Source organism: Tamandua tetradactyla, chromosome 7 (genome assembly GCF_023851605.1).
Source record: "Tamandua tetradactyla isolate mTamTet1 chromosome 7, mTamTet1.pri, whole genome shotgun sequence".
NCBI classification, from domain to species: Eukaryota; Metazoa; Chordata; class Mammalia; order Pilosa; family Myrmecophagidae; genus Tamandua; species Tamandua tetradactyla.
In genome coordinates this window covers 110,513,308-110,540,611 of record NC_135333.1, presented here as the reverse complement: position 1 = coordinate 110,540,611, position 27,304 = coordinate 110,513,308, and the positions used below count along the sequence as shown (strand labels likewise).

At 54.6% G+C, this 27,304-nt stretch overlaps 2 protein-coding genes across 4 annotated transcripts; one reads left to right on the top strand and one right to left on the bottom strand.

Annotated features, from left to right (window-relative positions):
* The first annotated feature begins 410 nt into the window (after positions 1-410).
* MCRS1 (microspherule protein 1) lies at positions 411-10,754 on the top strand. Of its 2 annotated transcripts, XM_077170817.1 has the most exons (15): positions 411-687; positions 1,949-2,068; positions 2,584-2,722; positions 3,113-3,251; positions 3,822-3,980; positions 4,124-4,233; positions 5,197-5,305; positions 5,615-5,753; positions 8,549-8,624; positions 9,023-9,051; positions 9,171-9,263; positions 9,430-9,512; positions 9,680-9,767; positions 10,059-10,186; positions 10,299-10,754. In XM_077170817.1, exons 2-15 carry the CDS (start codon positions 2,059-2,061, stop codon positions 10,383-10,385), a joined length of 1,389 nt encoding a protein of 462 aa, XP_077026932.1. In that variant the 5' UTR covers positions 411-687; positions 1,949-2,058; the 3' UTR covers positions 10,386-10,754. The 2 variants fall into 2 exon arrangements, with proteins under 2 accessions (XP_077026932.1, XP_077026931.1); XM_077170816.1 differs by lacking the exons at positions 411-687; positions 1,949-2,068 and adding an exon at positions 2,075-2,398.
* KCNH3 (potassium voltage-gated channel subfamily H member 3) lies at positions 10,754-26,884 on the bottom strand. Of its 2 annotated transcripts, XM_077170807.1 has the most exons (15): positions 26,781-26,884; positions 25,309-25,542; positions 24,679-24,813; positions 23,607-23,740; positions 22,929-23,172; positions 22,340-22,497; positions 22,052-22,259; positions 17,609-17,896; positions 17,118-17,317; positions 16,404-16,653; positions 14,131-14,348; positions 13,122-13,453; positions 12,586-12,692; positions 11,782-11,858; positions 10,754-11,680 (listed from the first exon to the last, which is right to left on the bottom strand). In XM_077170807.1, exons 1-15 carry the CDS (start codon positions 26,854-26,856, stop codon positions 11,111-11,113), a joined length of 3,231 nt encoding a protein of 1,076 aa, XP_077026922.1. In that variant the 5' UTR covers positions 26,857-26,884; the 3' UTR covers positions 10,754-11,110. The 2 variants fall into 2 exon arrangements, with proteins under 2 accessions (XP_077026922.1, XP_077026924.1); XM_077170809.1 differs by lacking the exon at positions 10,754-11,680 and having other exon boundaries at positions 11,780-11,858; positions 12,586-12,738.
* Between the last annotated feature and the right edge of the window lie 420 nt (positions 26,885-27,304).

Here is a 27,304-nt window from a genome sequence, read left to right as displayed (position 1 = left end):
CCCCCACCCCCCACGTAGCCACCACCAGAAGTCCAGGTGGGATTGCGTTGATGGGGCCACGTAGCCACCGGCTCTTTCTTCTTCCCAGGGCCCCCATCCATTCCTTAGGCAGCGACCTCCCTGCCCTCTGGATACCCCGCATCTCCCCGGCTAGAGCGAGCTTCTCAACATTAAATCCCCATCTTGTTCTTAGCTCAGGGCCGGACAGAAACTAATTCCTCTAAAACCACTGAAAGAATCAAAATCAAACAATGTATAATTGGTCAGAGAAACTGTTAAAGGCTACCGTACCTAACCGGAGTTCAGAATCCGAAATCGAGTCCGAAGCCCCGCCCCGCTCCTCGTCCTGCCCCCTGGTCCCGCCTCTCCGTCAGTCCAGCCCCACCGGGCTCGCCTCAGCTTGCCCGCCCTTTCCCTTTAATCAATCCCGGTCCATGTAACCTTTCTGGTGCCTAAAATTCGAGGCGTTTCCCTATTAACCTATACTTTCGACTTTTAGAAAACCGCTGACCCTCTCACTATCATGGCCACACCTCCTCCACTCACGTTCCCGATACAAACCGGAAGAGATTGTCCAGCGCCTAGGTCGTAGACCTGGAAGTAGACGTATCTCACGGAAGCTGGCTTTGGCCCTGCGGCTGCTGCCGTCGTCACGGAGAGGTTGTCGGAGCTGGCAGCTTAGGAATGGTGAGATGTCGCGCTTCACGTCGGAGGGTTCTGAACGGAGTTGGGGGTGAAAGGGAGTTTCCCAGAGTGCCGCCGAGGACCACCCCCACCCCCCGGAAGGTTTGGGGCCCCGCCCCGGTGGGGCCCCCGAAAAGCTGCGCATGCGTGGGCCGAAGCAGGCCAGAAGCTAGTCGGAGTTGGTACGCTTGCGCAAACTGGCGTGCTGGAGGTGGGGTGAGGATGTACCTTGAGTCGCCAGACTCCCCTTCCCACCAGCTGGTGGGTCTTAAGCCGAGGCTATGCCCGCATCGGGGTTTCACTCGGTGTGCTTACTCTCAGTTGCAGCGCTAACTTCATCACCACTCCTGTCTCGAGCTTCTGAGACACAGATATTGACAGATCGTTCGCTTTCCGCCTTGGGTGTGGGAGAACGAAGACGGGGCTGGGAGGGGACTTAGACTCACACTCAGTTTGTCCGCCGGATCGGATCTCTTCGCCCTCTCCCAGGTGTCAAGATTCCCAGACATTTCCTATGGAGCGGCATGACCAACTCACCTAGGGGCAGGGCCGGAACGTTGCACTAAGAGTCGCCCTTGTCAGATAGGGTGGAACCCACTAGCGCAGTGTTCCAGAGAGTACTGTAACTGAGCTCTCTGAGGGTTAGGAGTGGGGACCCCAGAAAGGTTGATGTTCGCACAGTTCCAAAACCGCATTTTTTAGCTTCCACAAGGTTCCACCCACAAAATCTTCAACCAAACCTACGAATGAAAAAAGAAGAGAATGATGGACTAGTTGGAGTCCGGTCTCCCTTTATTTCTCCCTACTTTGGCCTGGGATTGGAAAGGGTGGGCTGCTGTCCTTGGTGAGCAGCTGAGGGAAAGAAAAAGTCAACCAAAAATCCCTTGTTTCTTAAGTAGCTTATAGTTAAGATCCTTAACCTAGAGGTTGTGGGTAGCATAGAGGGGTCAGTGAAGCCCCTGAAATATAGTATGTGGTTGCATGTTTTTCTAGAGCCCATAGCATTTATCGTATTCTTGAAGGTGTCAGTGACCGTCAGAGGGCTACTGGTTTATAAGGGCTATGTTGGTAGAATACCTTCTTGTGCCTCTTCCTCTCCCTGTATCTCCTATAGCTTAAGAAACCCTGGTGGGTGGGAGGTGGGGTGGGGTGGGTGGGAGGTGGGGTGGGGTGGGTGGGAGGTGGGGTGTGGTGGGCAGAGTCAGGCAGTTAGGCTGGCCGGTTGGAAACCTGAGCTTCAGGGAGTTAAATTTCTCCTTTTCAGAATCTCCTCTCAGCCTCTAAGTTTACGTGGTCAGAATCCTTGGATGTACCTGTGGGACCCTTCCTCCTAGCCCTGTGGTTTGGAACCAGTGGCTTTGGGACTGTAAGAGGATGGACAAAGGTAGTATGAGGCCTGGCCAGCTCCCCAAATGCTCAGGCGCCAAGCATCTGCTGATTCCACCCTGTGCCTGGCATGTGTCTTTCGGTCCTGGCTGGGCATTGCCATCTCCCCCTGGGCCAGCACCACCCACCTACCTCTCGGCAGAGGCCACAATTGACTGACTTGCTGTTGAGCTGCCGCTCTTTGGCATGGCTGCATTTTGATGGCAGAGGGAGCAGTTATGCCCAGAGCCCGGTGTGTCGGCATCACCAGTCTGACCTGAGCACCATGTGCTGCACGACATGACACGTGGCACCGGGAGAACTGCCCAGCGTGGAAGGTCTGGGCCAGGTCTGAGCCCAGATGGGATCTGGATGGCCAAGGAACCCCCAGCTTGAGACCTCAAGTGTCAAGGAGGCTGGGGAGGGGCCAAAAGGGCTGGCAGGGGAAGGGGGCTGAGCAGGGGTCCTATGTGCCAAAGTTCAAGGTCTGTTAGGCTCTTAGGAGGCCTGAATTCACCATTTCTCTTGTTCTAGATTCTCAGGGGCTGCTAGATTCATCCCTGATGGCATCGGGTGCTGCCAGCCGCTCAGAGGATGAGGAGTCACTGGCAGGGCAGAAGCGGGCCTCCTCTCAGGCCTTGGGCACCATCCCTAAACGGAGAAGCTCTTCCAGGTAGTAAGGGTTTAGAGGGCTGGGAACTAGGAAGAGGAAGAAGATCCATGGCATTAGGTGCTGCATACATTTTCCCTCTTAGGCAGGACGACCTGAGTCCCTCTGGGGCCTGAACATTGGCAGAGCTTTATGTTTTTCCTGTCCTTACCAAATTCCTTCCTGTGGGACCAAAGACAGGGAGGGAGATTTTAGGCCCTTGTCTTGAAATCTTTGTGGCACAATACCATGCCATCTCAGAGGGATGGAATGTAGCAGTTCATGCCTCACCTTCTGAGCCTGGTACTGTTATAAAGTGAAAGTGGACCCAGAACCAGGAACCTATTCTAAATAGGAGGTGTAGTGTGTGAGAGCGGGTTCTGGGGAGTGCTCACTGGGCAGGACCCTCTCTAGGTTCATCAAGAGGAAGAAGTTTGATGACGAGCTAGTGGAGAGCAGCCTGGCTAAGTCCTCTACACGGGTGAAGGGGGCCAGCGGGGTGGAACCAGGCCGCTGTTCAGGGAGTGAGCCGTCCTCCAGTGAGAAGAAGAAGGTGAGAGATTGGGAAATGTGAGGGATTAGGGGAAGATTCTGTGGCAATCTGCCAGCTGGCAAGAGTCCTGCAGAGGAGGATTGTGAGAGGACCAAGCTGCCCTAGCCCCAGCCTCAGAAGCCTCCATCATGGGAGCCTATTTCTTCCTATCCTCCCTTTCTTGCTGCTCCCCCGCCCTGCCAATGCATCCTGTATCACATTCCGTGTGGGAGGCATGGAGCGTGCATCTATTTTGGGAGCAGGCAGGCTGTTCCCAGCATTGCTGAGTGTAAAAATAACCCCCAGGTGGCATTGCTCTGGCCCCAGACGCTATACCAGCAAGAGTATTTTCCTGATATCTATACCCACCCCCACCTCTGGGGTTGGGGGTGCCATCAGAGAGAGAGAGGAGACCCTATGCAATCAAGGACTATTTAGAAGTAATTTGAGGGAGTTGTAAAAGGGGAAATGCTGAGCCTCTTGCCTGTGCTTCCTGTTGTTGAGTGCCACCAAGTACATAAAGTCATAGGCCCAAAGCCCCAGCCATCCTGATGCCAGCTTTGAGCTCTCTCTTTTCCAATCTCTGCTCAGGTATCGAAGACCCCCAGCACTCCTGTGCCTCCCAGCCCCGCACCTGCTCCCGGACTCACCAAGCGGGTAAAAAAGAGCAAGCAGCCACTTCAGGTGACCAAGGATCTGGGTCGCTGGAAGCCTGCAGATGACCTCCTGCTCATCAATGCTGTATTGCAGGTAGGGATTCCCACCACGGCTTTCCACCTCCTCCCTAGCCTCCAGTTCTCAGACCCCATACTACACCAGCAGTACCACTGGGTGGCAGGAGAAGGGTTCTTCCTAGCCTCAGAGCTGGAGCCCTCCTCTCTGGGGCCTTACAGACCAATGACCTGACATCTGTCCACCTGGGCGTAAAGTTCAGCTGCCGCTTCACTCTTCGGGAAGTCCAGGAACGCTGGTATGCCCTGCTCTACGATCCAGTCATCTCCAAGTGAGTACCGCTGGCTCCAGCACTGGGGAGGTACTGGGAATACCAGAATTCAGCTCCTGGGACAGAATTATACAACAGCCCAAGAATGGACCTAGGAGCCAAGGTTTTTAGGACTTTGCCAGTCTTTTGAAGGAAACTTCTTCATGCCTCCATCCCTGCTTGTCCTGGATAATGCCATAATCTAGAATAATCTGAAAAGCAGAGGAAGTAGCATGGGAGAAAACTTGCCAACACAAATGCCCGAGAGTGTATGCAGTGTCACTTGGGGCAGGTTACCTCCCAGTCTTTCCACTCTGACCTCCCGCAGTTTCTTCCTCCATAAGGTACAAATGTTGGACCTGAAGAATACAAAGACCCCTTCCAACTCCAGAAGCCAGGGTTCCAAATGAACCTACACACACACACACACACACACACACAACATACTCTTCCTCCTCCTCAGTTTCTTTGTTTAATGTCTGTAGAGTTGGTTGCATCCTCAGTACCCTCCTCCTCACACACACACACACACACACAACATACTCTTCCTCCTCCTCAGTTTCTTCGTTTAATGTCTGTAGAGTTGGTTGCATCCTCAGTACCCTCCTCCTCTTCCTCCATAGACCATGGCACCGTTTACCCTGTTTTACCAGGAAATGGTCACATCTTTGCTTGGGAGAGCAGGAGATGATAGACATTGGCTGGTGGGTGGCAGCTTTGGCCAACTGAGGAGTAAGGTCTTGGGAAGGGAGCTACAGTTAGTCTCAGGCTCTGTCCCAGGACTGGGCCTCCAGAGTATTGTGCCTTTGAATCTCCTTTACTGAGCTGAACACAGGAGCCTCAGTTTCCTGAGTTGCCTGCTAATCTTCCTGTCTGAATTCTGGATCTTCAAGGCCTACAAGTCTTGAGGAAGTAAGGAAACCCATATTGCTTTGACACTCTCCGCTTACCCCTGCCATGATCTCTGTCTCTCTCCCTGTACAGGCTGGCCTGTCAGGCCATGAGGCAGCTGCACCCAGAGGCCATTGCAGCCATTCAGAGCAAGGCCCTATTTAGCAAGACTGAGGAGCAGCTGCTGAGCAAAGTAGGATCGGTAAGGCCGAGGGCTAATAAGATTAAGGACCAGGCCAGTTTGGGGGGTTGGGCCACCTGGAAAACTACTCTTTGGGTAGACAGGGGTGTGGTGTTCAGATGCACATACATCTTCAGGGACCTTTGTGGACAGGGTTCTTGAGAGGAGCCCAACCTGGCTCCCTGAGCAACTGTTTCTATACCTTCTTCCAGCACCAACCAGTAAGGTCTGGTTCTGAAGGTAGAGTGAGGGGGTGATGGTGGCGTGGGGAAGGAACAGAGGCAAGTGTAAGAAAATCCAAATGTCTAGAGAGTGTTTCTTGCCCTCCAGACCAGCCAGCCCACCTTGGAGACCTTCCAGGACCTGTTGCATAGACACCCTGATGCCTTCTACCTTGCGCGCACTGCCAAGGCTCTGCAGGCCCACTGGCAGCTCATGAAGCAGTACTACCTTCTGGAGGACCAGACAGGTAAGCACCTCAGGAGCTGGCAGCATGCTGGACAGGTAGGTGAAGCGGTCAAGATGCAGCCCTCAGGTGCCCTGTAACAAATCCCACAGGGGCCATGTCTTGTTTACCTCCCTTTTCAAGAAACACTACTTTCTTCTAGAGGAAGGGAATCAGGTTGGAATGATCCTCAACATCATGGTAAGGGTAGCCAAAATTGCTTGGAATCCTAGGCAAAAGTCTAAATAACTGACTTGTCTGCCACTCCTGGGTTTTTTGTTGGTTTTTTCCTGATGTATTTTATCATTACATAAATAATACGCTAATATATTCCCCATGGATCACATTCAAACATCAGTAAAATGAGAAAGTCCCCTTTACTGGTCACTCTCCCTTTTGTTTCCTTCCCTAAAGATAATAACCATTTTTTCTAGTCTTCCCTGCCCCTTCCTGTCTCTCAGCAGTACTTCTTGCTGCTTTTCTCCTCCCACCAGGCAGCCAGGGCTGTCAGGCTGCCATCAGGACATTGAAAAGCGACTCCGCACCCAATCCGTCTGTCTCTCTTCTTCCCCAGAGCCAGAATGCCCTCTGCTTCCCCTCTTCCCTCACCAACAAAACACTCGCTCTCCTAGTGACAAATATTAGGAAGGCAGTCTGATTAAACCACAGGAAACTCTTCAGTGGGATTCGTGGTTCAGGCTCCTATTTTACCAGGGCAGGTCTTCTCTACCTGTGCTTTCTAAATGTTATTGTATATTGCCACCGATGTTGTTTTTCATATGGTTCTGAAAACCAGACTTTGTGCCCTCGTACTTTAGCTTTTGCCCTTCACCTTTCTACCAGCTTCTGGTTACTAAAAGACGTTATTACAGGAGGATTTTTAAAAAACTGTTTATCAGAGGGAGGCCCTGTTTTTCCTTCCTAAGGACTCCCGAATGCAGCGCCCAGGGAACAGTCCTCTCTCCTCCTGCAGCTTCCAAGTCTCTGTTTCTTCCCAGGGCTCAGATCTCACTAAATTCCCACAGAGAGAATAGAGGCTGAATTAAGTTTATTTTGCTGCTTTAATAAATAATATTATTTATTAATAATAAATATCAGCTCTCTCTTTTGTCACTATTTTAGAAACTTCTTCCTAATTTGAAAGATGTCTCGTGTAAATTTATTTGTTAACTAAAAGCTTTAACTTAAAGGTTTAACTTTTCCCTTCAGGAGCCATCTTTTGTGAGAATTTGATTTCTCCTTTATTATTTAGAGCTTGGATTCCCTAGGTTCAAGGAATACACATGCATAGCTGCCAAGTCGGTTGAATATTTGAGTGGCAAGATTTCAGGCAGCTCTGGGGCTTTGGAGAGGTGATGCCCACAATCTCTTGTCTTCCCATGCAGTCTCATCTAAGGAGTGAGAGGGAGAGTTGCATTTGTGGCTCCTCCGCAGCCTTCCTCCCTTGCTACCCTGGCAGACAGTGATGACACCTAAGATGTTGTCAAATTCTGTAGCTAGTGGGAGCTGTTACAGAGCAGATGCTGAAGTCCTGAGAACAACTGGCCTTAAGGCAAAGGTTCTCCGATTTTTTTTGGCCCCTAAACCTTTTACATTTTCATCAGGAAAAAAAAACCCTGGAACACTTACATGAAATGGTATTTATCCTGAATTTACAGTGTGATGAACTTGATATTAACTATCCTATTCCATTTTGTTTTATGAAAGAAAGGAATTAATTTCATGACCCATTAACAGGCCATGACTCACAGTTTGAAAAACACTGGCTTAAGGCAGGGTGGCTTCCAAGGCCACACACTTTGCTAAGTGGGACAAGAAAGGCATATATCCCTCAGCCCCTCATTTTTTAAACATTTTTATTGAGATATCCTTACACAAATAGATTCTATCCAAAGAATACAATCAGTGGCTCACAGTATTATCAAATAGTTATGTATTCATCACCATGATTATTTTTAGAACATTTGCATCACTCCACAAAAAGAAATAAAAAGAAAACTCATATGTCCCATACCCCTTACCCCTCCCTCTCATTGACCACTAGTATTTCAATATGCTCAATTTATTTTAACCTTTGTTCCCTATTATTTATTTTTATCCATATTTTTTTACTCATCTGTCCATACTGTAGATAAAAGGAGCATCAGACACAAGGTTTTCACAATCACACAGTCACATTGTAAAAGCTATATCATTATACAATCATCTTTGAGAGACATGGCTACTGGAATACAGCTCTACAATTCCAGGTACTTCCTCTAGCCATTCTAATACTAAAAGGCGGGTATCTATAAGAATAACTTCCAGGATAACCTTTCAACTCTGCTTGAAACCTCTCAGCCACTGAAACTCAGCCTCTCACTGAATGTGGCAAAAGGTGTTGGGAAGCATGTGTTATGGTGGAAGGAGCATTTTGGATTTGGAACTGGAAAAGCAGGATTTGAATCCTGGCTCTGTCACAACTAGGGTCAAATAGTTTAACCCTCCTGAATCTGTCTTCATCTGTAAAGTTGAGCTAATATTGTGTAGTTTAAGAGTATGTAAATAAGAGCCCTCACATACAAAATGTCAGTTTTCTTTTCTTTCCCTTTCTAGAGCCACCTCTGCCCTCAGCTCACCCCAGGAATGCTTTATGTCAAATTAGAGTGCAGTTTGGTGTGGTATGCACTCTGTTACCTACACCACATCAGCTCTTCACTGATTTCAGCACTACCCACATGATCACTCTACAGCTTGTGCCCATTTAGTTGAGTTATCTGATCAGCAGTTTAAGTTGAATAGGTGAGTCGGTGCTGACCCTTCCTCTGTTCTTTGTTCAGTGCAGCCGCTGCCCAAGGGGGACCAAGTGCTGAACTTCTCTGATGCAGAGGACCTGATTGATGACAGTAAGCTCAAGTGAGTCGTGGGGCCACTGGCAGCGGGGAGAAAAGCCGAGCCTCTCCTGTTAAGTAAAGCTTCCGGGACCGCCCAGCCCTACCACTCCTGCCTCGGTGCTGCTGGGTACTGAGCCCAGTTGCTGACTCTGCATCAGGCCCTGGTTGTAGCTTTTGGTGCTTGGTATCCCTAATAACCCCCCTCCTCTCCCATTGGGGCCTTCTAGACTCATTTGTCTTACCTGTATCCCTATCTCAAGCTCTGGGAAGAAGGCTAGGCCAAGAGGAATAGCCTTCTAGGCACTTGGCCTAAGGGGTCCAGGGATACCCTCATGAGCCACGTAGTGTCCAAATGGTGATGGCAGGGGAACTAGAGGTGGAGCCTAATTCGTCTCCCTCTGACTATTTTTCACCCCTCAGGGACATGCGAGATGAGGTCCTGGAACATGGTGAGTGTGCCCTGATGGGGACTGTTGCAGGGGTGGAAGTTCCTGCTAGAGTGCAGAAGATCAGTACAGGGTACTGGAGACCTCAGAGTATCCCTCCTTACCATCCCATCTCACCTCAGAGCTGACAGTGGCTGACCGGCGCCAGAAGCGAGAGATTCGGCAGCTAGAACAAGAACTGCACAAGTGGCAGGTGCTGGTAGATAGCATCACAGGTGAGAAGACCAAAAGGGTTGTCCTTTAACAGCGAGCCCCACCCAGAGCCCCTGTCATTGCCTGCTAGCTGGGTACACTCCCCTTCCCAGGCCTACTTTCAGTAGACCTTGCCTAATTGCTATGGCCTGAAGGGGTGAGCTCTTCCCTAATCTGTTCCTCCCCCAGGCATGAGCTCTCCAGACTTCGACAACCAGACCCTGGCTGTGCTGCGGGGCCGCATGGTGCGCTACCTGATGCGCTCCCGCGAGGTGAGGCCGGCCCTGACCCCACCCTTCTTGCTCTGCCCTCCTCCCTCAGCTCTCCTCCTTCACCCCCTTTCTCTGTCTTGTCCTTGTTTTCTTGTCTTTCCTTGGTCTGCATGAACCCCCTTACCCCACTCCTTAGGTCCCAGCCTTCACCTGCCCCATTTCCCCAGATCACCTTGGGCAGAGCAACCAAGGATAACCAGATTGACGTGGACCTGTCTCTGGAGGGTCCAGCCTGGAAGATCTCCCGGAAGCAAGGTACCCCCCACCCACCCCTGTCCCAGGTAGGAGACAGTGTGAGGTGTCCCTCCCAGCCTCTCACTGCCCTCTCCAGCCCTGGGGCTTGGTCTCTCTGGGAGCCTTCACAGACCATCTGAGATGGACTGAGGAGCTGGCATTTCAAGATCTCTCTAACCTGGAAGTCTGAGATGCCTTCCAGCTCTCAAATCCAGGAAGCTGCCCCAGAGGCCCAGGTAGTTTTTAGAGGCTTCTGGCTCTCTTTTGGCTTTCCCCCTGATCCAGCCCCTTCTCTGCCCTCTACTTCCATAGGTGTCATCAAGCTGAAGAACAATGGTGATTTCTTCATTGCCAATGAGGGTCGGCGGCCCATCTACATTGATGGACGACCTGTGCTGTGTGGCTCCAAATGGCGCCTCAGCAATAATTCTGTGGTAGAGGTGAGCTAGGTGGAGGGAGGTAGAAAAGCCAGGATGAGACTTGGGGTGTGGTATCCCAGTACGCAGGCCTGGTCCTGAGTCCCACTCTGAGCCAACCTTCTTGCACCCACAGATTGCCAGCCTTCGATTTGTCTTCCTCATCAACCAGGACCTCATTGCCCTGATCCGGGCTGAGGCTGCCAAGATCACACCACAGTGAGGGAGGGGTGGGAGCAGGGCTGCTGGGTGCTCTCTGGCCTTGATTCCCCTGTCATTCCAACCCCCTTGAGCTGTGAAATCAAACTCCTGGAAAACCCTTCTCCAAGAGTGGGCAGCAGGAGGCCCAACTGCCAGCCCATTGACTTGAGCCTTTGCGGGAGGGTGGGGCTGGCCATATGGATGCCAGGTTAGAGGCTGGGACCCTTCGGCTTCCCTAGAGCCAGAGCCCTCCCCTCTGCTCCCTCCCTCTTGTAGACCATTCTCCCGTCTACCATCTGGATATCCACCTTCACTCCTGTCTCCAGCTGATTAGCTTTAGACTTTTCCTTTACTGTTTTTTCTTTGTAAATAAAAAGCACTGAGTTCCAAAGGTAGTGTCTTTTATTATTTTTTTTTAATATAAAAAATATGGGGACAGGTGAAAGTAGGGGCACATGCAGGGGATGGCAGAACCCCCCTCCTTGGCCTCAGACCTCTTCCCCTCAGCCTGCCGAGGGGAGGGGAGGAGGTCAGAGGGACCCATGGATTCCTAACCCTGGGGCTTGCCCCTGAGCTCCAGCCCATCCTCTGCTCAGGGTCCTGAACCAGGCCTTCACTCTCAGGCTCACTGCCCTGAGCCAGCGGGCAGCACAGAGTCTGGGGGTGACTGCCCCTTCCTCCACCCTGAGGTTGGGTAGAGTGGCAGATGACAGGATGTCTGCCAACACTGAGTTCTTGGGCTGGCAGTCAAACCCCTGTGCCTTCTTCCTGTGTCCACTGGACTGTACCAGAGCCGTGGCAGCCAATAAGCACCATCTCTAGGCTGTGGGGGTCCCACGGTAAGGCCAGGCCCCCTGACCCTGGTGGGGGTTCTCCAGTGCTGGTAGCCTCAGCCTGGCTCACAGGCTCTGAGGGCCCGGTCCTAGCCCCTTCTTCTGAAGGAGGTGAGGCAGGGGTGCTGGGTTCAGGGCAGCGTTCTCCTGAGCCAGGGGGCTCTGAGTCTGAGGTGGAGGTCCAGAATGCTGTGGCTCGAGGCCAGGGGGAGCTCTGAGAGGCTGGAGGGCCCCAGGGCCAGGGTACCATGAGGGGAGAGGGCCCTGGGCGAGGGTGAGGCCAGGTCCCACTCAAGACGGAACCAGCCGGGGGCTGTAGGCAGTAGGAGGATGCCCCAGTGTCCACACACAGAGGCTGCAGGAGCCCAGAGGCACTGGTGGGGCACGCCCCCTCCCCATGGGGCGTTAGGACAAGCTGCACAGCCTGCCGAAGTGACTGCAGGCCCTCCCGCATCTGCAGCACCTGCTCCGACAGCTCCATCACCTGTGGGAGAGTGTGGGGATGAGGTCAGAGTGGAATCAGGGACCTCACAACAGCAGTGTTCACTCACTCCCCACTCCTGCTTCCACTTGCCCCTCACCTACCGCCTGCCGAAGCTTGTCCAGTGTGTCCGTGTTCCTTGCCTCGCTGGGCCCGAGGGGGACAGTGAGCAGGCCATTCTCTGTGGAAAGAGGATGGAGTATTCAGCAGGAGCTGGTAGAAGGAGTCTTGGGCCCCTGCCTAGTTAAGACAGACCACCTTGACCTGGCAGAACCTGACTCCATTCCCAACTAACAGCTTCTGGCCTTGCCCAAATTGCTGAATTTTGCCCTAACTGCCAGGGGCAGAGAAAACACCCCCACCAGCCCTTTGTCACCCTGCTCAATACGCCCTGCCCCTCAAGAAGTTACTCTTTGAACCTGTCTCTTGCACTGCCACCCAGGAAAATGGACATTCCTAGGAGCTCATTGCTTTGTCCATTTTCAAGGCAATTTTCAAGGCAATTGCCTGGGACCAGTTTCATTTCTGGTTCCCAAGCCCTCTATCCCCTGTCCCCTGCCCCACTCAGTGAGCCTTGCTGAGTGTTTTAGCTACACCTTCCTTAACTGCATTAACTTATTTAACATTCACAATAGCCGTTTTATAGACAGGAAGCTGGACTCAGAGAAGTCAAGGTCACACTGTCAAGAAAACCAACGGGCAAGTCTCCAATCCCAGCCCCAGGGAGGTCTAACCACCAACCCCCCTGCCCAACTGTGCAGAGGTGGGTGAGGGGAAGACAGCTTCAAGGGAAACTTTGTACCTGCTGGTTTTGCTAACACTGATGATTCAGAAGTCCACCAGCCCTGAGGCTCACAAGGCAAAGAGGCTACCTCCCTGACCTGTCCCATTCCCCAAGTCCCCAGTACCTGGTCCAGGGGAGGGGCTGCTGCTACATTCTGGGCCAGACTGCCCCACACGGAAAGAGAACTTGGGCTGGTCGGAGCCACAGCCATCCTCGATGCCATCTACTACCCTGTGGACCCAGGCACCAGGACAGCAAATCAATCGACAGGCAGCCACTGTGGTGTTACATATGACAGGATGAGCCTAGGTTCACACAGAGGCTGCAAGAACCTAGAGCTGCACCAGGGGGGCTTGGACCCCCAAAACGAAGTGGTCCCCTTCCCCAGGAGATTGCAGTTTAGCTGAGAAGCCAAGCTTGAGCAACAAAGCAGCCAGAGAGTTCAGAGAAGTGAATAGCCATGCACTGGATAGGAGGGCTGATGACAGAAGGGAGGATGGAAGAGTCAAGGAAGGCTTCCTGGAGGAGGCTAGCTTGGACTGGAGAGGCTAGAAGGGGTTAGGCTGGAAGGATGTGCATCCAGGGCAGGGTGTCCCTAGTTGGAACCCTAGCCTTATCACTACCATCTCTGCATTGAGGGCCCAGGGAAGGCTTGCTCACCTGGGACTCAGATCCGGGGGCATATTCCATGGCATGGGGGGCAGCCGCAGCCCCTCTAGGCTCCGTGGATGAGCAGAAGGCCCTGCCTCAGCCAGCGATGTCCCGGCCCTGCCTGGCCGCCCTCTGCCACCTAGCCGGGGCCTGGGTGCGGCTTGGCGTGGGGATAGCAGCTTGGCAGCTGAGGATGAGGAGGTGCAGCCGGGGGACAGAAGGGGGCTGGAGGGCTCATCAGCTGGAGCTGGTGAGGTCCCAGGCCCCGGCTCCCCATCCGTCTCCTTCTCCTCCAGTGTGGACATAAGGGTGTTGTCACCACTTAGGGAACTGGTGTCTGCCTGGGGACAGTTGGTGACAGGGAATTGGCACAGGTGGCCACTGCCCTGCTCTGCTCACTTCCCGAGCCAGATTTCATCTCCCCAAAACACCTGGGATCTGCCACCCTGCAGAAGGGGCCGAGTCAGGAGGTATGACAACAAAGCCGCCAAGCTCTGGGGTGCTTGCTGCCTCTCAAAACGCTAGCAAGTGTGGACAAACTGCACCTCTCCTTGTTCCCCTAAGATCACTCAATTTTCTAAGAGAAAACAGTACTAAAAACTGGTTTGCAATTAGTTACATAATTCAGGAAAAATCCAGACCTCCTCTTGGAGCTCTCTTTGGGGACCGGCTGGAGGGCAAGCACCCTGTCCCTGCCCTGCCCAGCTCCCTCCTCCTGTGTCCAGGAGGCTCCTCTTTGCTGCCAGTGGACTCTACTTCCCTTGGGGTCAGGCTGGCCCACAGGAGCCAAGGAGAGTAGGAGAGGGGGTGGGGGTGGGTGATAGTGGCTGAGCAGGGTAGGTCTGGGGTCCTAAAAGATAAGTGCACAAGTGTGAAGGGTTGGGAGAGTGTAGACCCTTCCCGGGTGGGCTGGGGCATTCCCTCTTACACACAGCCCCTCTACAGACCCTGACCTCTACCCTTCACCAGGTTCCCTGGCACCCCCAACCCCTTCTATGCACATACCCAGTGCTCTCACCTCCGCAGGGCCGCCCCCAGCACCCAGGTTGTAGCTGAGCTCCCCTCGGAGGCCACGGCTGAAGCACGGGGCGAACTCGGGGTACAGAGCGAGGCTCTCATGCAGCCCGGCCAGCTGCAGACACTGCAGGGCGCAGTATGTCAGCCCCTTCACGTCTGCGTTGGCCTTCACTATCTGCTCCCGCCGGGGTAGCTCACAGCCGATCAGATCGCCCTTCCCTGCAGGGAAGGAGGCAGAAGTCAGTGAACCCCAACCCTCAGCAGCTAGAAGAGGCCAGGTGAGCAGAGGGTTGGAGAACCCTCACTGGGGTACAGCTGGGCCTTTTTGGCTGGACCCCACTGTGGGATCTTAGAGCCAGGACAAACAGGAATAGAGAGGCCCAGGCCTTGGGCTGACCCCTGCTGCCTGCCTCACTGGGTCTTCACACAGGCTTGGGGTGAAAAGCACTGAGCCACAGATTCCCAAACATATGCAAGATCAAAACTATTGTGCTGAAATACATCAGAACCTTAGCTCTGAGAGACTGAACAGTTCCCACAAAAGCCACAGATTGGAGTAATCTGGGAAAGTTAGAACAATCAGATTCCCAGGCTCTAAATGTCCCTCCAGATCTGAATTATCGGCAAAGACCCCATCATCTGATTTGTTTAGTTGCTGTGGCATAGATTGTCCAGGGACCAGTGTGTGGAACCAGGAATTTGGTGCGACATGTGGCACTTCGTAGCTACCTGGTCATGGTTAATTTACTTCATCTTCCAGAATCCTGGCTGCCTTGTCGATAAAATAGATTCTGTATTTAACTGAGTCTGTAACGCTTTTTTGATCTTACCAGAAGGTGTCAACAGTGGGTTTTCCTGCCACAGGCTGAGACTGCCACCTGGCTGACAATGATTGTAAAACACCATCGATTATCATCTGCATCCCAACCTCAGAGATGTTAAATCGTGGGAAAAAGAGTATGTGTCTTAAGAATCAATGAAATAGAGTCTCTCACGTCCTGCAGGGATAAGAGCATGCAACCTGGTCTTGGGCAGAGCCCTCAGGACCCTCACAAGGCAACTGAGCTCAGTGCCAGACAGTTCACATGATTAGAAAATATTTCCTTATCTGTAAGAAAAACCTGGATGGCTGCCACACCCTCCTGTGCTCCACATCACCCAATGAGCTGTCACGCCTTTTGCTCAAACCTAAGTGCAGAATGCATTGCTGTTAAATTTTATTTTCTTGGTTTCAGGCCATCCTTCTGGTTCCTTCTGAGAGCTGTTTGGATCTCAATGTGATCATCTGATGAATGAGCTCTCTCCTCATTTGTGTTATCTGGAATAGGATGAGCAAGTATTTCTTGTCTTTATCCAAGAGGTGAGATAAAAATGAGAAATGGGATGGGAGCAAGGACAGAGCCCCATGCCACTGTGGTCTTTAGGGCCAGAGACTGTCCCCGATGTGGCATCTCAGCCACAGCCTCCAGGCTCAATTGGTCAAACTTCAGAAAGCTCCTCGTGGATCCAGCATCCAGCCCAGCACTCTCCATCTTGCTTCCTTCCTCCCTCACAACTGACTTTGCTTGTGCTTAGCCCAAGTCTGTTTACATGGAGATAGGAGCAGAATCAACGTTGGTGCGGTGAAAAGTGAGCCTTAGGCTATCAGAGGCAGGGCAGGATACATTTGGATGTTGCAGCTAAGGAAGGAGAAGAGGGGAGTAGGGAGATGAAGGCAAAGCAGGAAACCAGGTCATGATTGGGGTTGGAGAACCAGGCATTCATTGGAGTATCCAGAGCCTCCAGGTCAAGAGGAGAAATGGTTTATTCAGAACATGTGGGCGGGTTCAAAGTGGATTAAAAGTGTCATAAGTCACAGTGCCGGGGACATTCTGGAAGCAAAGGCCCAGGACACAGGCAGTGACCTTTCTTGTGGTTCTGTCTTAACACTGAGCAATGAACGTGGCTTTTCTGAGACTTGGCTTCTGGTATCAGAGAAGAGATGTTCTCCAAGAACCCATGCCAGCTTCCAGCCGCTGCTTCCTCTTCTCCAAGCCTGAAAGCCATCTGTTTAATAACCCAATTTACAATCTTGCTTTGGAATGACCTGTCTGCAATTGTTAAAATCTGTCTCTGCCCTCCTAAATCTCTCCAGTTCTCCAGAATTTTCCAAGGATTGACAGCCTGTTTCTCCCTAGGTGGGCTGGCATGGCCCCTCTCTGGGTTTTTTGCACACTGGGGCCATGGCCCACTTCCTCCCAGGTGTCCCTTGCCCCTTCTCCCACCCCCACAAACCTAGGATGGCGAGCACAGTGCCGCCCTTGAGCACCTCCATGGAGCCAGAGCAGACAAAGTAGAGGGCCTGGAGGGCGTCGCCTTGGTGGATGAGGTACTCGCCGGGCGTGCAGAAGGCAGGCCGCAGGGCCAGGGACAGCGCCCGCAGGCAGCCACGGCTGGCCGCCTCGAACAGCGGCAGCTGCAGGACCTCCTTGTGCAAGTGCATGGCAATGTCCGCGCGAAGCTCATCGGGGAGGCTCTGCAGCAGCTGCGGGCAGGCAGGTAGAAGGGGCTGGGGGAGGCTGCCCCTCCCCACCCTGGTAGACCTCAGGAGCAAGAGGCTTTGTGGGAGGAAACTTGGAGCCTCCCCTTCCAGCATTACCCACCGCAAGGGAGGCCATCAGCCCAAGGCAGCTGTCTCTGTCTCCCTGTCAATTACTCTAGCCCCCACCACGAGTAACTTTCCTCCTTTAGGCCTCAGTCTTGGGATGTCAGTGGGCCCAAAGCCCCCAGCCCTAATAAGGGCTGGGTGGGGCCTCTGAGCCTTCTTGGCTGCCCTCTGTCCCCTGCTGGTGCCCCCTCCACCCCCCCCACCCCCCCAGAGCTGCCGCAGGGAGGCAGAAATTCTGCGTTCCTCACCACCCCGCCCACACACCTGGTCAATTTAGGCCAAGTCTAACGCCCTGAAGGGGCAAAGGCTAGAAGGGCCAGCCACGGAGGCCACTGCCGCACCTCAGTGGTGTCGATGCCGTTGTTCACGGCCCAGGTGGCCTGGAAGTACTCGAGCATGCGCTGCTTCAGGGGCTTGGGGATGCGATGGATGCGGATGTAGTCTCGCAGGTCACGGGTGCGGCTGTGGTACAGAAAGCGGCGGGCGTACATGCGCTGGATGATGGCCGTCACGTTCCCAAACACCACCGCGTGCATCAGGGCTGGGGGAAGGTGGCGAGAGGGGTCACCTAAGGGACCTGGCCTGGCCAGCCAGACCCCATGCTGCACACACCTGTCCTCTGCCCGCTCATGGCAGTTTTCCTAGGCAAGGCCCACGGGCTGCAGCCCATTGAGAATCTCCCAGCACCCCCGGCCTTGCCTCCGCAGATCCCCTAAAGCAGGACCTCGGGCTGTGGCGCCCAGCAGGATGTGGGAAGGGAGGAGCTAGGAGGTGGGGGTGGCCGGGAGGCAGGAGGGGGGGTGGCTGGGGGGCAGCGCAGGCTGGGCCTCACCGCCAATGAGCATGGTGCAGATGGAGAAGATCTTCTCGGTGTCTGTGTTGGCGGACACGTTGCCGAAGCCCACGCTGGTGAGGCTGCTGAGTGCGAAGTAGAGGGAGGTGATGTAGGCGCTTCGGAGGGAAGGACCACCCAGGAGCTCCAGCCCCGTCCCGTTGGCCTTGTTTCTGCCGCTGCTGCTGCTACAGTTGTCACTCTGGCCAGAGCTATTCGCTGCATCCGGGCTCTGGCCCACCAGGTAGTAGGGTGTCTCCAGTCGGCGGGCCAGCTCCTGCAGCCAGCCTGGGGAGGGAGTGAGGGAAGAGCCTGAGCAGGAAGTACCCTGCTGGACTTTGGGTGTAGGGGTGCTGGCCAGTGCCCCTGGGGGTAGGGACCATGTAGATGCAGATCCACCTCCCCAGGGCTTCCCACTCCTCTGCCAGCCCAGCACACCTCTATCCACCCCCTCAATTCACTTCCTCATGTTCTAGCAAGACAAGCACATGAAGAAGAGGTTGTCATCTCCCCAGCCGGCTCCTATTGGTGCTGAGGAGGGAGCAGGGAGTATGACGCTACTGAGGCTGGCACTAAGCCTGGGTAATGGGACCAGATGGAGGGGCACCAGCTGGAGGGGACAGAGGAACTGATGGAGGCTCGCTGCAATCAGCCACAGCCTCATCACTGTGGCTGGATGGGAGACCAACTCCTCTGCCCTTTCTGCCCAGAATCCGCTATTTCCTTTGAGCCCACCTGCTCAAGGAAGTCTCCCTCCCCGCTCCATTCAGCCTCATCCCACCCCACAATCACACAAACCAGTCAGTCCCACACATTCTCCAGCACCCCTATAGGAAGTTGTTCATACACACTGTCAAGGCTACATACGTGCCCTCCTTAGTCAAGACATCAAGGACACACACATGCATGCAGTATTGCAAGCATTTCCACAAGTGCCCAGCCACAGCCATTCACACGCAAAACACCTGTACACACCTGGGAGAGAGACAAGGGCACACAGGTGCCTACATCCTGATGCACAGAAAGGGTGGGACACACGCAAGTACGAGGGGCAAGATACACACACGCAGAGGCCACAGTCAGGCAGGCACCTGCAAACGCACACAGATGAGGCACACGCAGGCACACAGAGGACCTGAGCACATGCAGGGACAGGCCAGGCTGGGCCACTTGGTGGTGGCTGAAGATTGTACCCATCTTCCTCTGCTAAACCCTTGTCCCAACCCCACATTCTCTGGCCTGGGCCTTGGCCAGGTGGGGATGCATACTGGGGTCTCGCATAGAGCTCATGGGGACCAGCAGTTACTAGCTGAAGGATTGTGGGAGTTTGAGGGTGTAGGATAAGGGTTCCCAGGCACCCAGAAATTTCAGGGGTCCTGTCAGAGCTGGTAGCCATGGGGAATTATGGAGAAAGGGCAGATTGGTCAGTCTAGAGTAGAGACACAGAGGGTAGCACAGGCCATGTGGTGTGGGTTCCTGGGTAGCAGTGCCCCTCACTCCACCTCTCCATGCTGCTCTGCCCTCAATGTATACCAAGCCCCCTCCTCACCACCCTCCCCAACACCTTATGCACACTGGCCCTGTGCTCTGCACATCCTCCTCTATCTGTGCATCCCTTTAGCAACTTCACAAACTTTGTGCCGACACCGAGGGGATTCCCCAGGGATTTCGGGCAGGTTCGAGTTCAGAAACAGTAGATAAAATAGGGTAGCAGCTATATCTCAGAGGTGCACAAGTTCCAGGTGCCACACCAGGGCGTGCAAACCAGGGCTGGGAGCTAAGGCTGGAAAGCTTCCTGAAAGGTGACACTCATGCTTGACCTCAAAAGATGGGTGGGTTTTTGTGGCATAGAAAATCAGAGGGGGTCACTCCTGATGGAGAGGAAGTATAAGCCAAATCTGGAGGTCAAGGTTTTAAGATAAGTACAGGCAAGTAGCTCAGTTTGGGAGAATGTGGGGTTCACATTGTGGGGCATCAAAGTCCAGACTAAGGAATTTGGGGATATGTATTAAGGTCTGAACCAATTAAGGATTTGCCCTTGTGTTACTTGAGGCGTGCTGTGAGAATGCATTGGCATGTACAAAACTTTTCAGTCATCATTTAATTGGACCTCTGAGGGTGAATCCAGCTGCTGGGGTGTGAGGTGTGAGAAGAGCGAAGGGAGGGTGGCACAGGGGCCTCTCCTCAGTCTTGCTGTGGGGCAGTAGTAGCTCCTGGGGCTAGTGTCAGGATTGTGCCTCCAGGTGCTGTGGGGAGGCTCAGGCCAGCAGAGGCTATTCTCAGGGCTGGGGACTAAATGCCCAGAGTTTACCTCCTCAGAATTTAGCAAAATCTGGGCTAATGGGAATCTGGGGAAGGAGTTTTGTGTCCACACCATGGCCGGGGGCAGGGGAACCAAGGTGAGGAAGCCATGGAGATGACAACTCCCACCACTCAGGGCTGGGCCGGCAGGAGAGTGGTTCACCCACGAAGGGGGCCTCCTCCCCGGGCTGGGCCTTGGGAGGTCTGGGTTGGCTCTAACAAGGTGGTGGTGGAGGACAGTTTCCCTGGAGAAAGAGGGTGGAGATGGTGAGGAGCATTGGATACTTCCCAGATGGGGTCCTGTAGCAGTCTCAAACAGCACGAAGCCCTGCTGGGGCTTCAGGAGAAGGGATTACATGCTCTATCTATCTGTAATAGTCAGCTATTACTGACTATTACACATCCCCCACATCCTCCAGACCCACCTAAGTGGGTCCAGAAACCCTAGCCCCACCCCTGGGAGCCAAATGTGCTCTCAATGCCAGCTCAGCAGCCCCTGTGAGGTGTTTGGAACAAAGAGCCAGACGGACTCAAGGCCAAGGGTGTCTTGGGTTCTGTTATGGGGTGGGTGAGGCTGACCCAGGCATGTGAGCATCTCCGTCCACTATGGGTGGGGGAGAGAGACACGGCCGGGGTGTTGTTATACCATTATCCATCTCTCGCCCCAGACCTGGCATTCACAAGGTGACCGTCTGACCCCCAAGCAGCTTCACACAGACTCCCTCCAGGCAGGGCAGGTGCCAAGGAGTGTTCCAAGTCCGTGTGCTCAGCAACTAGGGCTCAGGGTAAGTCCCCTGGTGGCCCCGTGGGGCGTACACCAGTCTCAGATGAGCTTGGTGAGGGAGAGAGGATTCGCAGGGGCCTGGCAGTCCCAGGAACTGAGGGCACCAGGTTTCTAAGGCCACCCCTGGATGCCTGGGGACCTCCCCTCCCCCAGGAGCAGAGGGTCACAAAAGCTGGCCTCCTCCTCTGATGGGAAACAAGTGAGAAAAGGGTTACCAGGAAGTTGACAGAGAGCTGGAGGGTTTGGGAAGAAGAAAGTAAGTTTGGTTTTAGACCTCCAGGTTACTGGAAGTGTGAAATAGTTAGGAATGAGATTTGGAGTTTAAAAAGGATAGGGGTTAATGTTCTTATAGTAGTGCCAGCGGCATCACCAAGGGGGATGGAGGTGAGTGGGGAGGAGAGATCTGAGGAAAGTCCCCCTGGAGATGGCAGAAACTTGAGTCTGGAGAAGGGGAAGGCCCAACTCCCAAGGGCCGCACTGCACAAGGCAAGGAGCTAGGACGTCTCAAAAGATGTGGTTCACAGAGTCGGGTGCTACAGGGACTTCAAGGAAGATGAGGGTTTGGCCCCAGAAGGTCATGGTGACCTTCTGGGTGACATATTTGGTGGCAAGGTGGGGGCGGAAGCCCTCCTGGCAGGAGTTCAGATGTGAGTGGGAGGTAAGCAGAAGGAGGCAGCTGTGAAAGTGGAGGTGAAATGAAGGAGAATAAAGACACTGGTGGGATGCAGAAAAGGCTGGTTTTCAAGCTGAGAGAAATGAGGACTGGAGGTGAGAGGAGGGACCAGAATGGGGCAGGGGCCCAGGGAGCCAAGGGGAGCTTCAGAGAAGGTGAGAGAAAGCACCAGGTGTCAGAGGCAACCTGGAAGACATGGTGCCCTGCATGGCCTTCTGCTGGGAGGGGTGGCAGGGGCTGATGGGATGTGACCAAGGTTTGGCCACCAGGGGAGTGGGGGAGCAGCTGGGCTAAGGGCACTGTCTAAGAGGAGCTGAGTGTTAGGCCTCCCCCAGGCAGCTCACCAGGCTTTTTCCACAAGCCTGGCTGCTGGAAAACAGGCCTGCCATGTGGTGGATCCATCACACTTACCTGCACACACTCATCTCTCTCTTTCTCACACATACTGGCCCCACTTCTTCTCATAAACACACACCTACTTGCACAGATGTTCCTCTGACACATGCATACTATGGCATACTCATGCATGCCCACTTGCACACAAACTCCTGACCCCTCCTATCAGCACATAAACACACCCCTGAAAGGCTAGCATTTCTCTGACACCTCCACATCTGAGTAGACGTGGTCCTCTGACACAAATGTCCCCCGACCCCATCCCCCTCCCCAAGGAAGCCTCCAGTACCAATCTCGGGCAGCTCGGATTCACTGCTCTCGATCTCCTGCTGACCAATGTAGAACCAGACACAGGCCACCCAATGGGCGAGGAGGGCAAACACGGCCATGAGCAGGGTCAGCACCACGGCACTGTACTGCGAGTACCGGTCCAGCCGCGGGAGCAGGCGCAGCAGGCGCAGCAGCCGGACGGTCTTCAGCAGGTGAGCCCCGAAGTACTGAGGTGCGGGAGGGGGTGGTCACCACTGGGCCTGCTGGCCCCACCCTAAAGCCGCCCACCCGGCCCAGCCAGACTGACCACGTTGACCTTGAAGGCGTGGAGCAGGTCGAAGGGCAGCGCCGCAATGACATCCAGCAGGAACCAGGTGGTGACGTAGTGGAGGCAAATGGACTTTGGGGCAAACACGACCTGTCCTGACTTAGACACGAACGTGGTGCGGAAATTCAGCACAATGTCTGTGGGGAAGCAGGTGGGAGTCAGCACAGGGTTGGGGCTGGGCGGTCACTTTTTATTTGGGGCCTGCTGGGTACTTGACACTGCCCAGGGCTCTTAATATCCACCGTCTTAGTTCTCACAGGAACTCTAAAGGCAGACACCAATGGGACTATTTTAGGGAGGGAAAAATGGGGGCTTGGGGAGGCTTTGGGTCTGGCTCAGGACCATGTAACTCATTAGTGATAGAGACACATTTGTAGCCTAGGTCTGATTTCAAAGCACACAGGTCACAGACGGGTGGGTATGTGTGTGTCCCTGGGGAGGGCAAGGAGGACATTTATGAGTTCCTGGATGCCATGCAGACTTTGGCTGTCAAAACCCGAGAGGCAGCCTGGTCTGCAGGGGCCTGGTCCCAGCATGGGGTGGGGTGGGAGGTGCAGGAGGCTCTTACCGAGAATGAAGAGGACCTCTACGGCAAGGTCACAGACGCTGGGGGGCCCGCGGGCAGCACTGGGCTCCCGGGCTGTGCTCACACACACGCTGTAGGGCACGGTGACGGCCACGTAGAGTGTGGCAAGCAGGATGAAGCCGTCCCAGGTGGCCCTCAGCGCCCCGCAGTGCAGCAGGATGAAGGGTGACTTCCGGATGGCTGCTACTTTGTACTCCGGCAGGTTTGGTTTCTCCCCAAATACTCCCTGGTGACGTGGGGTAGGTCCAGGCAGGGAGGAAAGGAGATCAACTCAGGCTGAGTTTGGATAGAGTCCAGAATGGCCACTCACCTCCTTTCTCTCCCTGCATTCTTAAAGCAACCTCTGATGGGGGCATTAAGTACCCATTTTATAGATCAGAAAACTGAGGAACAGGGAGGTCAATTGACATGGCCGAGGTTACACAGCTACTTAGGGGAGGAGCCTGGATTGTACTGATGACCATCCGACTCCAAGGCCTAGCTGCAGCTCTACATCTCTTTGTGGAACAGCCATGTGTCATTCCCTCCATCAGTCTCTGATCTCAGCCCCAGTGGGGCCCTGGACATTTCTCTCGGATCCAGTTCCCCTCTCTGATCTCCTCAAGGCTACGCATGGCTGCGCGCACACACACACACACACGCACAACAGTGCACAGTCACCTTGTTGAGTTTGTGCTTGCCCTTGGGCTGCTTCTGCAGGTGCCCCGACAGGTGGTAGAGCACAGCCCGGCTCCGCCGCCGGTTGGCATTGAAGCCTTTGGCTCCTGCCCGGCCATATCGGCGCCGACCACCACCTGCAAAAGAGGGACCCATGTAGATGCTGGGGGGAGTGCCCCACACCCAAATACAGAATCTTGGTGTAGGATACCAGTTGCGGCCCCATAGACTGTCTGTTCAGAGTTGGGGGCTCAGGCATTCCTCTTTCCTGGTCACTTGCCAAGCCCAGCAGTGGGCAGTCCCATGGGTGCTCACAGGGCCTATTGCCAGGAGGAGGTTTGGACCAGTGTGGAGAGGCTCTCCATGGTAAAAGGCCCAGGAGAGGGAGAGGAGGTGGGTCACAAGGGTGAGGGGGACGGCAGAGCTGGCAGAAGGCCCTCAGACAGAGGTGTGGAAGCTCAGAGGAAGAGCCCAGGGTCCAGAGAGACACAGAGGGTGATACTAAAGACTTATACCCAGGAGAGGCAGACCCAGGCTGGGGGTGTGGAAGTGGGACTGGAGAGTGCCCTCAGTATCCTCAAGCAGCAAAGAGGCCTTGGAGCAGCTTCCAATGACAGCTTTGTGACCTCTCCAAAGTCCTGCCCCAGCCCATGGGAGAAACAAGGAGGGAAAGAACCTAAGAACTTAAAAGAGGGCTTGGCCAGGGTTCCCCAGTCAGGTTTGCTGTAAGGGGAAGGAATGGAGCCTGCAGACCCTCAGCCAGGTGGGTCTGTGCTCAGACTCACTAACTGCTTAGAAAGTAGGACTTCACAGGTATTAGTGGAATTTGTTTGCTTTCAGTTTCTTAGTAAAGTTGACTTTTAAAAACTCCAACTTTGCTTAGCCAGTCTACTGGTAAAAAGGTTTTCACACCTGGGCATATAGAGGTGAGAGTGTCACAGGCTTCTCAGCCGACCCAAGTGGAAGTCAATGAGTCCAAGAGGGGTGGAGTGGACCCAGCACACACTGAGCCCAGACCCAAGACACCCAACACTCCAGGCACAGCAGTCAAATCAATGGCCCCACAGGCACCTACCTGTCTCCTTCCAGCTGTCAGGGCCCCCTCGATTCTTGGTATCACTGATGTCCTTGTGAGAGACCAGGAAGAGAGCCACTTCCCCTTTCTCATTCTTTATGGGTATCACATCCAAGAGACACCAGAATGGAAGCCCTAGGCACAAAGAAAGATTTAGTCCACGTCCCCTTTCCTGGCCCCTGCGATGGAAGCCTTGACTCCACTGGCAGCCCTGGTCAAGCCATGAATGGGCTCCTGGGCCACTCCTGGGAAGGGAGTGGCAGCCTGATTTCACTGGGGACAGGGCCTGATGGGATCGGGTGGAGGGAAGGCAAGGGAGAGCATAAACAACTGTCAGACATGTGCTATAACTTTGTCTTGCAGAGAAAGGGGGAAATTATTCTGCTTGTGATAGGAAATCCAAGATTGTAAATTGGTAGAGGTTGAAGCTGGGGTGAGAGGATGGAAGACAGGAGGGACCAGGGACAAGAGATGAGGTAAAGGAAGAACGGATGGAAAGGTGGATGGGTGGCTGGGAAGATGGGGAAATGGAGAAGATGGGGATGGGAAGAAGAAGGGGGACAGGGGATGATGTGGTACCAAGCTGGATAGGATGGCAAAGTGGAGGTGGGCCGGCCAGGTGATCCTCACCGCTCTTCCGATACAGGATAAGCTCAGCCTTGAATTCCTTGTGCTCATCGAGGGCCTTGCGGATCTGTTGGCGGACGAGCTCACTGGTGTCTGGTCCATAGAGGAAGGAGCAGGCGCAGCCCCGCTGCATGACCTCGGCCCGGGAAAAACCCGTGAGGTCGCAGAAGCCATCAGAGCAGTAGACCACGGGGAAGACCCCCGCCACCTGGGCATTGCCCAGCACAAAGTTACTGTCTGCAAGAGAGCACCTCTTAGAAGGGGCATGGGGTGAAGCGGTGAGAGGATCTACCTCCCCTTCTTTCCAAAACTCCAGGGATCCTAAGTGTGTAAGGGGTGAACCAGAAGTTCATGAGCATGAATCAGTGTGTCACCTGCATGTTAGTGCCCTCTAAGGGTTCACTCCAAGCAGCATGTGTACAAGTCAGCATATGTGAACACTGAAGTTTGTGAATGCAGTTTTGTATGGCTGATGTGCCTCCAAGTGTGTCCTGAGCCGCAGGGGGTAAGGTGTGGGTGGAGTTGCCCAAAGGAGGATTGAACTACCAGTTCTATGCCAACCTCAGCGCCACCTTTACCTCTACCAGGCTCACCCACCTGCCAGGTACAGGCTGGCTGATTGGCTCCTTCTACTGGGACCTACCTGGACTGGGAGGCAGCCCTGGCCACCACCCAGCCTATCCTCTCTGTTAGATCCCCAGCTACCTGACCTGGCTGAGGAATAAGAAATGCAATCAAGAATGGGGGCGTAAGAACGGTGGCTGAACACCGGAGCCTGGAGCCAGGAATGTATTGAGGAGTGGGGTGCGCTGAATCAGCAAACTGCAGGAACCAAGCACAAGGGAAAGCAGATGGAGGAGCCTGGGGGGAAAAGGGGGGGCTCGGTGATGAGCCCATGGAGGAGACCATGGAGGAACTAAGTAGGGAGCTGGGAAGCCCCACCGGGGATGAGTGTGAGGGAGGGAGGGGGGGTGGGGCTTTTACGACTCCCCTGAGCTCAGAATCCCGACCGGATATCAGGATCCAGAAGCTCAGGTCGACTTCTTCAAACTCCCCCAGTTCGTTTGCAAATCTCTTTCCTAAATCTGATTTCTGAGCCATCCCAAATTGTCTCTGAAAGCTGACTCCCCTTCCCCCGCCAAGTCTGAGGGTAGTCCTTGGGATCGCGCCTAACACAGGGATGGGATGGGTTAGTTTGACTAGGGTCGAATTCGTGCCTCCAGCGATCTGAGTCCTGGGCCCCAAACCCGGGGTAGGTTCCTCTTTCTGATCGTTTTGTCTGGAGCAGTGTTGACCCTGAAACCTCCAGGGAAACAGAGTCTGGAAGGAGATAGTGGTACCAGTTTCAAGCCGGGAAGGGGGCTGGTGAGAACAAGCAGGGCGCCAAGCCGAGATACCCGGGTGCAGAACAGGTTAGGAGGCCTGACCGGGGACGGCTCGTCGGAGTGAGCGAGTGGGGCGAGGGTCGGACTCACGCGTGCCGTCGAAGCGTGTGGCGATGGTGTCCAAGAAGGTGTTCTGCGGCGCCAGGAGCCCCCGCATGGCCGGCATCTTAGGCGGCCGCGGCCGCCCGCCCCATCCCTCCGGGGCGCGGGGGCTCAGCGCCTGGGGAGGGTGCCCAGCTTGGCCGCCCCCCGCCGGGCCCCGCGCCCCCTAGCGCAGCCGTCGGGGGGCAATGCCCAGTCCAAACTCGCAGGCCCGGCCGGCCGCCCGCGCGCGAGGGGGCGTCCGCGCCGTCGGGTCCCGGAGCATGGCGCACTGCCCCTCGCGCCCTCGCCGCCCACGAGCCCTGGGCTTCGCGAGCAGAGCCCGCAGTGCTCGCGGTACCACCCGCCCGCGGCGGCACCAGCTCGCGTTTCGCCTGCGGGTCGGCTCCCGCTTGGGCTCCGCTCGGCGCCGAGTCCCCGCAGTCCCTCCGTCTGTTAGGGAGAAGCGGCAGTCTCCCTCCCTACCTCCCGCGCCTGCCGCCAGCCCCGGGGTTACCATGGAGACGGGGCAC